General features: G+C 40.6%; 1 protein-coding gene across 3 annotated transcripts in view; it reads left to right on the top strand.

Moving 5' to 3' along the window:
* The window catches only part of LOC149846072 (YbaK/aminoacyl-tRNA synthetase-associated domain-containing protein), a 65,484-nt gene extending 53,391 nt beyond the window's left edge, over positions 1–12,093 (top strand). For 2 of the 3 annotated variants that reach the window (XM_089996153.1, XM_089996154.1), the window contains exons 10-12: positions 11,182–11,336; positions 11,424–11,535; positions 11,748–12,093. In XM_089996153.1, coding sequence (XP_089852279.1) covers positions 11,182–11,336; positions 11,424–11,535; positions 11,748–11,866 — 386 coding nt within the window. In that variant the 3' untranslated portion in view covers positions 11,867–12,093. The remainder of the gene's footprint in view (positions 1–11,181; positions 11,337–11,423; positions 11,536–11,747) is intronic. The other variant, XM_089996155.1, reaches the window with a different exon arrangement.
* Positions 12,094–13,140: the final 1,047 nt, after the last annotated feature.

Raw genomic sequence — 13,140 nt, 5'->3', positions numbered from 1 at the left:
AGTAAAGAAATATCGAGGAAAACAAAAATCAATTAGGCCAAGAAAATCAAGAAATCAAATCAGATCTGGCATGATCTGATTTGAGATAAATCTGCAAGTAGAAATAAGAGATGAAGACACAAATCTGTGTCTAACGTGATCAGATCTTACCAGGAGAGAGCGAGAGAGAGGAATGGAAAAATGGGAGAACCAGATCTGACGTGACCAAGGAGGAACAAGAAGAGAAATAAAAGGAGAAGCTAACCTTTCAGGCCAATCTCAGTGAGGACAGAATGATCCCTCGGTCGCTCTGATACCATGTGAATTTTGCAGAATTGGAGAAGACAAAATATGGGCTGCAACCTCACATTCCCTCAACCAGGAAAGACGTGAGTCTTTTCTCCTTTGTGTAATAGAAAACAGTTACAAGACATAACTTAAAACAATTAAAACATAAATATAAACTCTGAATGGGATCTGGATCACAAACCCAACACGATCCAGTGATCGCATCTCACGTTCCAACATTAATCAGAGGACACTTGGTGTGGAACTTAAGCCAGTAGTCTCTAATATCTTGCTCTTTAGATTAGACTTCCAGATCTCTATGTGGAACCCTGGTCGAGCAACTTTTTCATGGGTGTGGCTATTTATGTTAGACACATTTTGGATAATGACATCTTTACTCAAACTTTAGAGTGGATGATGTTTGCAAATCGTCAAAATTGCCTCGAGAATCATGCTCACCTGCTTAAAGGAGAGAACTCTAAAGAAAATACATTGGAGACTAGTTACAAAGCGTCCCAATAGGATGAGTGATGATGGGACTGATCTGCGTGAAGAAAGCCCAGCGTGGATCTGCGTGAGCCGTGAATCTGTGTGAAGAAACAAAGCGTCAATCTGTGTGAAGAAAGCCCAGATTTATCAGCTGTGAATCTGTGTGAAGAAAGCCCAACGTGAATCTGCGTGAGCCAAAATCTGGGAGCAAATCACAGCGTGAATCCATCAGCGTCAGCAGAGTGGATTTATCAGCCGTGAATCTGTGTGAAGAAAGCCCAGCATGAATCTGCGTGGTATTGTGACCCTCAAATACCCAGCGTGAATCTGTGTGAAGAGTATTGTGATACCATGAAAGAAGGAAACCCTAATCGACAGTGAGAGAAGAGAAGAGAGGGAGAGAGAGATTCCAGATGAAGGAGGGTTCGGTCCATCGTGACTGCCCTCTCATTCTATTTATAATAAAGTGTAAAACACTAGGGTACGAAAATACCCCTTTACAAAATGTTAATTTACAATACATGAACTGGATCTGGACCCGATCTATTACATAAATGGATCAGGTCAGACATACACAATGAAGATAACGATGCCTTCTTTTCAGCCTCCCTCAAGTTGTGCATGGTGTTGGACCATGAACAACTTGTTCTTCAAAAACCAAAATCTATCCTTTGTTAACCCTTTAGTGAGGATATCAACAACTTGTTCTTTAGTTGACACATACATGGGCTCAATCTCTTTGTCTTCAACCTTTTTCCTAATAAAATGTTGATCTATTTCAATGTGCTTTGCTCGACTATGGTGAATGGGATTGAATGACATGTTGATGGCACTTTGATTGTCACACAGCAACAGTGACCGAGCAATCGGTTCTCCCATTTCAGTCAGAAGATGTCTTATCCATGTACCCTCGGCCGTGGCAGTGGCCATCGATCTGTATTCAGCCTCAGTGCTCGATCTAGCAACCGCCTTTTGTTTTCTACTGCTCCAGGATACCAAGTTTGGCCCAATGAAGCTGTAGTAACCGGATACTGATCGTCGTTCGTCTGGATCACCCGCCCAATCAGCATCAGCATAAGTAACAATCTCATGGCCCCCGCCTGGATCTAATTCTTCCTTGCCTTTGTATACCAGCCCATCACCCACTGTACCCTTTAGGTAGCGAAGTATACGTTTGACTGCCTCCATATGTGACACACGAGGTTCATGCATAAACTGGGATACCTGATTAACCGAATATACTATGTCGGGTCTAGTAAAAGTCAGGTATTGCAACATGCCAACTAAACTGCGATACTTAGTGGGATCTCCGTATATATCCCCTTCTTGTGAACTCAATTTCTGATGAATAACACTTGGAGTTGTTAACGGCTTACAATCTGTCATGCCTGCTCTGTCGAGAATGTCCAGCGTATATTTGTGTTGAGTAAGGGTAAGTGTATCATTCTTGTTATCAACTTCTACCCCAAGAAAATATCGCAGCTCTCCCAAATCTTTCATCTTAAATCTCTGATTTAATAACTTCTTCACCTGCTCAATGTGGCTTTTAGAATTCCCTATGATGATGATGTCATCTACATATATCAACGGAAGAGTAGTAGCTCCTTGTTCATTGTGAATGAATAATGAGTGATCCAGAAGAGACCTAGAAAAGCCATGCCGTTGTATTTCTAGAGAAAAACTGTCGAACCAGGAACGAGAAGCTTGTTTCAAACCATAGAGTGCTCTCTTTAATTTGCATACATATTTTTTGGCGTCTCGTTCTGCATATCCAGTGGGTTGTTCCATGTAGACCTCTTCTTTTAAATCCCCGTGCAGAAAAGCATTTTTTACATCCAGCTGGCTCAATGTCCATCCATGTTTAATGGCTAGACTCAACACAATACGAATAGTCCCCATCTTAACTACAAGACTAAAAGTTTCATCAAAGTCTTGGCCTTCCTCTTGTGTGAATCCCTTGGCTACAAGTCGAGCCTTGTACCTTTCGATGCTCCCATCTGGTTTATATTTTATCTTGTACACCCATTTTGACCCAACGACATTTCTGTTCAGTGGTCTAGGCACAATCTCCCATGTGCCACATTCATGTAAGGCCTCCATTTCTTCATTCATTGCTTCTACCCATCTTCTAGAGCTCGCAGCTTGATAGAACATAAGAGGCTCATCCTCTTTACTTATGGATGTCAAGAATAACTGAAAATCCAATGAAATTTTTTTATAACTTACCCACCTGTCAAGCGGATGTTGAATCCGTGAAGATCTTCTGATATCCATTTGCTGCGAAATGGATGATCCAGATGGATCCGTGTTCATACAAGGAATGAATGAGGGCTCTTTCTCTCGCCGAGTGTACACAATACCCTTATACCTTGTTGGCTCCAAGTCATATGTGACAGTTTCCTCCGTTTGAGTCTCATTGGCTGAATCCTCATGTGGCTCATTCTGACTGCAATTTTCTGGATAGTCTACTGTACCGTTGGAGAAGAGTTCTGAATTTAACCATGGGTAGTATACCTCAATGCTGGAGCTTGAGTTATCAGTATCCACCATAGTTGAATTAGTATCCTGATCAGCAAAGTTCATTTCATCGAAAATAACATTCCTTGATATTTTGACACGCTTACTCAGGGGATCATAGCACCTGTACCCTTTGTAATCTTCTGCATATCCTATAAACCTGCATTTCAAAGCCTTATCTTGGAACTTGTGCCTAAGTGAGCTATCAATGTGCACATAACAAACAGACTCAAACACACGTAATTCATGATAATCAGGTTGTATGCCAAAAAAAGAGAAGTATGGTGACTTATTTTCTAAGATATTCATGGGCAAGCAATTTATCACATGAACTGTGGAGTGGAAGGCCTCAATCCATAATGATATAGGGAGATTACTCCCGTGCATCATGCTCATTGCCGTCTCAACAATATGTCGATGCTTCCTCTCAGCAATCCCATTTTGTTGAGGTGTATGAGGGCAAGACACTCTTCTCTTTATCCCATTATGTTGGAAAGAATAGCATAGTCACAGGAGATGGGCTCCTGTAACTATGCTATTCTTTCCAACATAAGGTGTAAGAGTCAAGAGCTTACCTACATCACCTGTAACATGAGTAGCTGCTCCGAAGTCGACATACCAAATTCCTTTGTCATTTTGCTTCATATTTAATCCTGTCAAGGCTGCCAACAGTAACTCTTACTTCTCCATCCTTTTTAGTCTCTGCTTGTGGAGCTTTCCCTTTGTTTTGGGGATTAAACCAACAATTCGCTTTAATGTGCCCTTTCTTGTTGCAAAGGAAGCAGGTGGGAATGGGTCGTTGTCCCTGGACATTGGGTGTTGGAAGTATGCCACGACCTCCATAGTTATTTCTCCCTTGGCCTCCTTTTCCTCGAAAAGAACTTCCTCTACCTCGACCATAACTCATTCCCATAGCCAGCACATCTTGTGTCCCGGAATTCCCATGAGAGATTTCAGAGGAACCTTTCAGATTCATCTCATATTGCAATAATTTTGCACGAAGATCTTCAAACTTTGGAAGTTCTGGTAGACATAGTAAGGTTGTCGTCATAACATGATAGTCTGGCCCCAATCCACTCAAGGTTTGTTGTACTTTATCTTTTTCACTTACAAGACACCCAACAACCGCCAACTGATCTGTGATGCCTTTCATTTTATTCAGGTATTCCATAATAGACATGGAATCTTTCTTCAGCATTTGAAATTCTCGCTTAAGAAACATAATTCTTGCCTCAGAAATTTGTGAATATGTTTGAACTAACGTATCCCACAGTTCCTTTGCCGAACAATCATCAGAAAGAGCAATAAGGACCTCCTGTGAAAGAGTTGAAGTGATGTATGCCACTAACGATTGATCTCTCTTCATCCAAGCAACATATTCTGGATTCTTGTGAAGAACAACAGATTGTTCTCCTTTATCGTCCGCCTTTTCTTGCGAAAGGAATTCTGGAGGCGGTGGGACCGATCCATCCAGATGACCAGAGAGGTCCTGACTTTTTATAAACGGAATAATCTATCTTTTCCAGGTTAAGAAATTGCAGTTATTCAGTTTTTCAGAGACTAGTTGACCAAGAAAACTTGAGGACAGACATGATTGCCCGTGAGTAAAATCCATTTGATGAATATGCTTGAACTGACACTTAGGTATGAAAAACAAGGGACTCGGCTAACAGAAAAAAAAAAATTCAGATGAGGAAAAACAGATGGCTACTAGCAGGCAGTTCTCTTTAGAATCAACAAAAGAATACAGATCAACAGAAAAGGAAATCACAGATTGACAGTGATTAGCAGGTAGCAGGGAAACACATATTCAATGCAGGGAAAAACAACAGGAAAAACAGCAGGAAGGAAATCACAGATCAAGAGAGGCAGATTAACAATGATTATCAGGTAGCAGGGAAAACATAGATTAAATGTAGGAAAAACAACAAGAAAACAGCAGGGATTAAACCACAGATCGAAAGAGGATCGAATTTTCACAAAGGAAAGGGGGAACCTGATTTTATTAGACAGATTTTGCTGATAGAAGCACACTGATGAAAGGCACACAGATTGATGCTGTGATTCTTTGAGATTCACGGCTGATAGGTCTAGATTCACGCAGATTCACGCTAGGTTTTTCTTCACACAGATTCACGCTGGGTATTTGAGGTTCACAATACTCTTCACACAGATTCACGCTGGGTATTTGAGGGTCACAATACCACGCAGATTCACGCTGGGCTTTCTTCACAAAGATTCACGACTGATAAATCCACTCTGCTGACGCTGATGGATTCATGCTGTGATTTGCTCCCAGATTTTGGCTCACGCAGATTCACGCTAGGCTTTCTTCACACAGATTCACGGCTGATAAATCTGGGCTTTCTTCACACAGATTCACGCTTTGTTTCTTCACACAGATTCACGGCTCACGCAGATCCACGCTGGGCTTTCTTCACGCAGATTCACGCTGGGCTTTTTCTTCACACAGATTCACGGCTCACGCAGATCCACGCTGGGCTTTCTTCACGCAGATCCGCGTTGGGCTCTGATACCATGAAAGAAGGAAACCCTAATCGACAGTGAGAGAAGAGAAGAAAGGGAGAGAGAGATTCCAGATGAAGGAGGGTTCGGTCCATCGTGACTGCCCTCTCATTCTATTTATAATAAAGTGTAAAACACTAGGGTACGAAAATACCCCTTTACAAAATGTTAATTTACAATACATGAACTGGATCTGGACCCGATCCATTACATAAATGGATCGGGTCAGACATACACAATGAAGATAACGATGCCTTCTTTTCAGGGACGTGACTTCTATATTCCTTTTTGTACTTGCAACATACACTACATGGTTAACATAATACAAATAGGACACCCAATACACATAGGTAAACCAATACAAATAAGTTACCCAACGCAAGAAACTTTCTTAGGTTCACGTCTTGACCTTACGTGGGTCCTCAAACCTTTGTGTCTGGATCTGTATCAGGATCCAATAGGCCCATACATGATTCTTGTCATGCCCCTTCAAACTGTGCATAGTAAGAACCATGGACAATTTGTCCTTCAACCAATTTCTCTTTTAATCGATAATGGTTTAGTGAAAAGATCGGCCGCTTGATTTTTCCCAATTCCTACTAATAAAAAGTGGATGGATTTTCTTATCCTCCAGATTTTATCTCACAAAGTGTTGATCCAGTGTCACATGCTTCATTTTCCCATGCTGAGCAAGATTTAGCAACTACACTTCAATTATTACAATACAACAAGGATCTATAAACAGGCTGATGCAAAGCCATCAAAAGACGTCTAATCCACAAAACTTCAGCAGTAACAGCAGCCATGGCACAATATTCAGCTTACGTGCTTGATTACGCTACACTATTTTGTCTCCTACTCGACCATGAAATTTAAATGTGTACCCAAATAAACACCATACCCTGTGATTTCAACCACCAGCATCTTGAACAATGGCAAGAATGAACTGAAATGTCTTTAAGATTGATTAGGGATCCAAGTCAAACAAGAATCTGTGAATAAGAATAATCTTTCTTGTGCAAAACTTGGCCACTTGTCACATATTTTTTTCAGTCCATGATGTGTCCTATTATGCTAATATACAAATCTCTCTTCTATGCTTTGGAAAAAAAAGGAAAGGGCAAACTCACTATTTCTACAATTTGGTCTGTAACACTCGCTTTTTCAGAAAAAAAAATGTTTGGATCCAGTTTGGCCCCAATTGGATCCAACCCGGATCTGGGTCCCCCCCCCCTTGTATTCTTATTTAAACCCCTGAGGGGGTTTCCTTTTACGAAAAACAGGAAGCCCCTCCCCTCGTTTTTGTCTTCCTTCTCGACTGACCACCCGCCTCTCCTCGACTCGCCGGAGACCCCGACTCTCCCGCCTCTCTCCCCTTCCCCTTGTGCTCCTCCCTCACCTCCCATCTCCTTCTTCCTGCACACTTCCACCTCCCCCTACGCAGACGAGAACCTCGTCTCTCTCGTCGAAGCTCCTGCAAGTACACTCCTCTAACTCTCTCTCTCAGGATTCAGATGGCCTTCTTGCCGTCGCATGTGTCCGGCCGATTTGCAGGGGGGCGGTGCCGCCTGCCACCCCTTCTTGTTTTAATCGGAGGGCGGGGGCGCCGCCCCTGCCTTCCTATTTTTTTGGTCGGCAAGCAGGGGCGATGCCCCTGCCTCCTCCCTTTTTCTTTTTCAGAGGAGGGACGCTGCCCCTCCCTGGTTTCTCTTTCCAGCTAAGGAGGGGAGCTGCCCTCCTTGTTCTTGTGTTCCCTGGACCCCCTGTTCTTGTGTTCCCTGGATGGGGCCGGGCTCAGCTTGGTAGCCGAGCCCACCCCATCCCTTGTGTTCCCTGGATGTGGTAGTCGAGCCCACCCATCCCTTGTGTTCTCAGGTTGGGGCCAGGGCTCGGCCTGGCAGCCGAGCCCACCCCACCCCTTGTGTTTCCCTGTATGGGTCCGGGCTCGGCTTGGTTGTCGAGCCCACTCCATCCCCTGCTTTTCCTTTTTGCTGAACCGAGCCTGGCTCTGTTGGGGCCTTACCGGCCCACTTGATCGAGTTGAGCTCGGTCCTTACCGAGCCCAACTCGGCCCCCTCCCAGTCTGTGGTCAGTCGAGCTCAACCGAGCTGAGCTTGGCTAACACCGGGTCCCTGCTCGGCTCACCCGGATTTTGGACCTGATTTAGCCAGGCGGCCCGAACCAGGGTCAGGTTTGGCTCCTGCTACACGAACCTGGCTCGAATGCGTAATATTAAAAATAATTTTCCCTTGTTCGTATTTTCGCAGTGCGATGAATACTTTAGCGCACCTTATCGGCGCAACGGACTCTACGCGCACACCGAGGCATGAGCCATTTATCACTTATGCTCAAAATCGTCAGTGAATTCGACGATCTCCAAGGTAGGAGAAAGTTACGCAAAAGACAATGGACGGACAAATCTTAAAACTTGTGAATTAAATATATATATATATATATATATATATATATATATATATATATATATATATATATATATATATACATTACACATTTAATTCAAGAATGCAGTTTTGCGATCCTTGTCCTCTTTCCTTTATGTCATTTACTTTGCTGCCTCACTTTTACATGCATAGGCTTCTGCTTACGCATTTATTTAGCTCAATATGTGGTTTCACTTATCGAGCATTGCTTTATGTCATTTACTTTGTCGCTACACTTTTACGTGCACATGCTTTTACTTTCGCATTTATTTAGCTCGATATGTGGTTTCACATATCGAGCATTGCTTTATGTCTTTTACTTTGCCATCGCGCTATCACGTGCACAGGCTATTGCTTACACATTTATTTAGTCGGGGTACGGTTTCGTACCTTGTGCACTGCTTACGCATTTATTTAGCTCGATATGCAGTTTCGCACATCGAGCCTTGCTTATACTTTGCCGTTGCGATAAAATGTGCACAGACCTGCATGATGTAATATACGTATTATTGGTACATATATCCAACCTCATAAGATAGACAATTGCGTACTCTTTCCTACTTGTAGTATGCTTGTGCTTTTACAAAAGACACGGATTTGCACATGGGTGCTAGAATTTTAAAGAGAAGAAATTCCTTTCGAGAATCGAGCATTTCAAAAATGCATAGTTTTAAAGAGCAAAAATCAATATCCGATATGACCCGAATATCCCCCGGTTGGGAGCATGAGAATGTGAGTGCATACTACGATAACTGGATGAGAGATTCGTGGCGATCTCGTATTGTGCAAAGTGCACAAGGATATAAAAGTGTTTTGAAAGATCATTTCATGTCAAACTAAACTAAAATGGTTACATCCTTTCTTTTACCAAACAATTGAGCTGGGGTTTCTTTCGGAGAAACCCATACCCCTCTCATCGTAGCGGTACTATTAGACATGCATGGCATGTAGTACTACAATGATTAGATGCGAGGTTATGAAAACCTCGAAGCGTGCAAAATGCACATTGTTGAAATCACATATTGGTGATTATCGTCTTCGCAGGTAAGATGCTCCAGCTGGTTTGAAAGACAGAGCATGTAGAATGAATCTTCAGTTAAATAAAACCTGATGCACTCATTCGCCTTTTTGTTTTCGTCAAGGAAGATGATTGGATGGTACAAAGACTTCGATGAACAGGTTGTTAACAACCACCCCTCGAGCAAATGACTCGGTGTCCCCAGTCATCGGAATTAGGGAACAAGACTACTCGAAATTATTCTAGGTGGTAGATCACATGAAACTTTTGCAGAAGTTGGATGCATCCTTTGCCACAAATGCCTTTAGAGAATTCTCGCTCGGTCACTGGACGTCTCTTTAGAAACGGACTCAACTAGCTGTTCGGGGTACCAAAAATATATAGCATAACAAACCCCTAGACAGTCTCAGTTGTTTCTATGTTTTTCTCTTGCGCATACCCTCAGGACAGCTAATATTGAAACAAAGTTATCATGTTCACTTTACTTATTTCGACTTACACACCGGGAAACGAACGACGTATATATTAGTTTGGGTTCTGAATTATGCTCATTGTGCTCTTTATGCTCATTTTGCTCACTCTTCGAAGACATCAGATAATATAGGAACGATACAAAAACAAGATTAGTATGCTCATTTCTGCATATTTTGAATTACATATCATGTATGAAATAAAGCATGTGTTAGTTTTGTCCTAAATTGTTATACTTGTGCACCTACCATTTTTTTTCATGAAACTGACCAGTCTTATGGGTACATGTGATGATTAGGTCTGTATGACGAGCGATGTCACAATGACGTGATGAGATCAAGATGAAACTTTTTTCTCGACGTTTCGCTCTTGAGGACATTTTTGTAATTTTGCATAAGGGTTTCCTTGAAAATTCCTCCTATGTATAAACTCTAAATTATTAAAACTGCATTTTTTTTAAATTTATTTTGGTTTTGAATGTATGGTGTTTCAAATCCATTATGTAAATGAAAGGTTTCCCAAGTAATGTGCCCATGGTCCATTGACTTGTTATTTCAAAAACACCAATTTTCGCTTAATTACTATTTAAAACTCTGATAAATGAATGATTATAAGGCTTTCAAATTTTTTCCTAAAAAGTTACAAGTTCGGGATTTTGGGGGCGTTACAAGGTCAATTCTCAACAGCTTTGTACAAGCGCTATTTAATATATGCCTAACAGTGACTTTTAACGAGTTGAGAAAACTTCTAGAGGTTGTTCTCGTGATTACTAGCACATTTCCTTAACCTTTTCTACAAGATGAAACTGCATGATATTGAAGAGGATTTAAATAGTGTATTTGTTTTTACCACTACAGGGTTTTGTCATTAACTGGTGCAAGATTTGTAGAGTCTCTACTCTTATATTTCTTGGTAAGGGCATTTTTGCCACAGCCTTTATATTGTAAACTGTATATACTTTTGAAGTGAAATAAGAATTTATCTTATCATGTCCTAACCCTCTCTATAGTTTTTCTCTCTCGTCTACTAACATTTTCTTCCTTTTCTTTTCTCCATTTTCTTCCTCTTCTTTTGCTGTCCATAGGTGCAAGCAGTAATGGTGATGTGATACCAGCCCAAAATACGACTCATTCAAATTGGATAAACTTTGTGTTTGGTGGTCTTACTAAATAAAGTTATATTTATCTGCAACTTATTCCAGCTGTATTATTCATTCTTAGTTTCCACAAGCATTTTGGGTTGAAGATCAGATCCTTTGGAATCAGAATATGCAGTTTTTTATGATTGATCAACAGCTTTTAGTTGTACACTGCATTGTGCTTTTAGCCTGTTAATGAAATAATCAGCAGTCATACTTGTGATTTTATGAATGGTTATGAGAATGGAATGTATAGTTGCATGGATGCATGCATGGGTTCATTATCTGCTTCATGATGTATTTTTTGAGTGCAGATGCAAAAAAAGTGACTTCACAGTCCAAGCCAGAAAAGGGAATCATTAAGCCTGAAAAGCCCCATGAAGGCATGGATAACTTAGCTTCTGTATCCGATGTTAGGAGAACTGTTGATGAAATCATCAGTAAAACTTCAGAAGTGGTCATGTCAGAGGTGTTAAGCTGGTCTTTAGACTCTTTGTAAGACCTTAATTTCATTATCTCCCAAATTTTCACTTTCATTGATGTCTAAATTTTGCAGATAACTAAGGAGTCAATTCAGTTGCATGGGGAACAACTTGGATCCATTGTTTCAGTTGGTGTAAGGAAACGTCTTGATGCAGATCTGGAGAACCTGATAGTGAGTATCAAATGTATTATTTTCCTTTTCTTGTGTCTTGCCTGATAGTAATTTTGACTTTTATGTTTCTTCTGAAACTGTCTGCAATTTTTAGTCCTTAACAGACTTACTTGCATGAACCTTAACGGGTTAATTGTGATCATCATTGTGTTGAGCTTTATCCTATCTGTATGAGGGGAATAGATTGTTTGTGATTTCTTATAACCTTTTTGCACTTCATTACAGATGGTTCTGAAGAACGCAGCATACACACAAGGATTTCATTCAGGTCTGAGAAGCCCATCACATTTAAAAAAATGACCTTTGAGTTTCTTCTGTCTTGGATTTCAGTTTTTCATGCATGATTCTTTTGATGATTTGCAACATGTTCTCTATCTTTTTTATTAGTTTCTATCTCCTAAGGTGAATCAACTAATACTGGCATTGAAGGGGCTGAAGTTTATTTTTGTCCAAATATTAAGTTTGACCATGTATAAGGAGGTTTTGAATGAGGGGTTCTTTGAAGATGATGCTTTTTTAGTACTCTTATAGGCATAATCTTGTCATTACTTAAACAAAAGTATCTTCTAAACTGGGGTTGAATATGATAGCTGGATGGTATAGGTGACTCTCATAACCAAGGGGTTATCCCCCCCATTGGGCATTATTAAGGAAAAAAGGGGAAGTATCTTATAAACTCAACGAGGAATTGAATGAGGGCTATCATGCGCTAATGTAGCCTACATTTTCTCCTTTGGTCTGGATCAAATTGAATCTAATTGTTTCGAACTGGTCTATTAAAAAAAGTTTTAAAAAAATAAAATGACAACATAACAATTCAAAAAAATTATACATATGGGCAAATTCAGACACAATTCAGGCTCAATCGATCCTGATGTAGTTGAATCAGGCCAGAATCAACTGATTTTACAGGGGGGACTGAATCAGCCCCTGCATCGAATTGAAAAGGGGCTGATTCAATTTGATTTTGATAACATTGTGAAATACTAGTAGGAATATGCTTTTCAATGACATGCCACTTTACCAGTATGGCAATACCCCTACTTTCTATGTGGCACTTAAGGATCGACTATGATTATGGATGAATGTGAGTTTTTCATGCATGTCAATGACGGCAGTGGCATTTGATTTGGGTGGTGTTTTTCATTTTTTAGTCAATCACAATTGGGAGATAAAGGTTATTTTTGCATTATCATTTCAACCAGTAAAGTTGGTGGATGTGCATTTAGCTAAAGTCCACTAGTAATTGGTTTGCAATTCGATGACTTGGTTCTGTTCTGATGTCTTTCAAAAAGAAAGGAAAAGCATACATGAATAAGATAAATTGGGAGAATCTTCTCCATATCACGAAGGATAAGATGATGTTTTGGGGAAGGTACATGATATAGGTCATTTTTCATGGATTGGGGGATATCACGAAACAGCAATCAAGAGTTGGGGGTTGGTGTGCTGTCATTATTAGAATAACTAGACGCTTTTTGGTGTTCCATGAATATTCTAGGTTAGACATGTTCATGTCTTCTGTTTGCATAGGATATAGTGGTTAAGATCCATTCCTTAAATAGAATTAAAGATAAAAATTCCACCATAGTGTCACACTGAAAACTTGGATCGTAGT

Source organism: Nuphar pumila, chromosome 2 (assembly GCF_984573655.1).
Source record: "Nuphar pumila chromosome 2, dmNupPumi1.hap1.1, whole genome shotgun sequence".
In the NCBI taxonomy this organism is placed as follows: domain Eukaryota; kingdom Viridiplantae; phylum Streptophyta; class Magnoliopsida; order Nymphaeales; family Nymphaeaceae; genus Nuphar; species Nuphar pumila.
The sequence above is the reverse complement of the archived record's forward strand: the minus strand, read 5'-3'. Positions and strand labels throughout refer to the sequence as shown.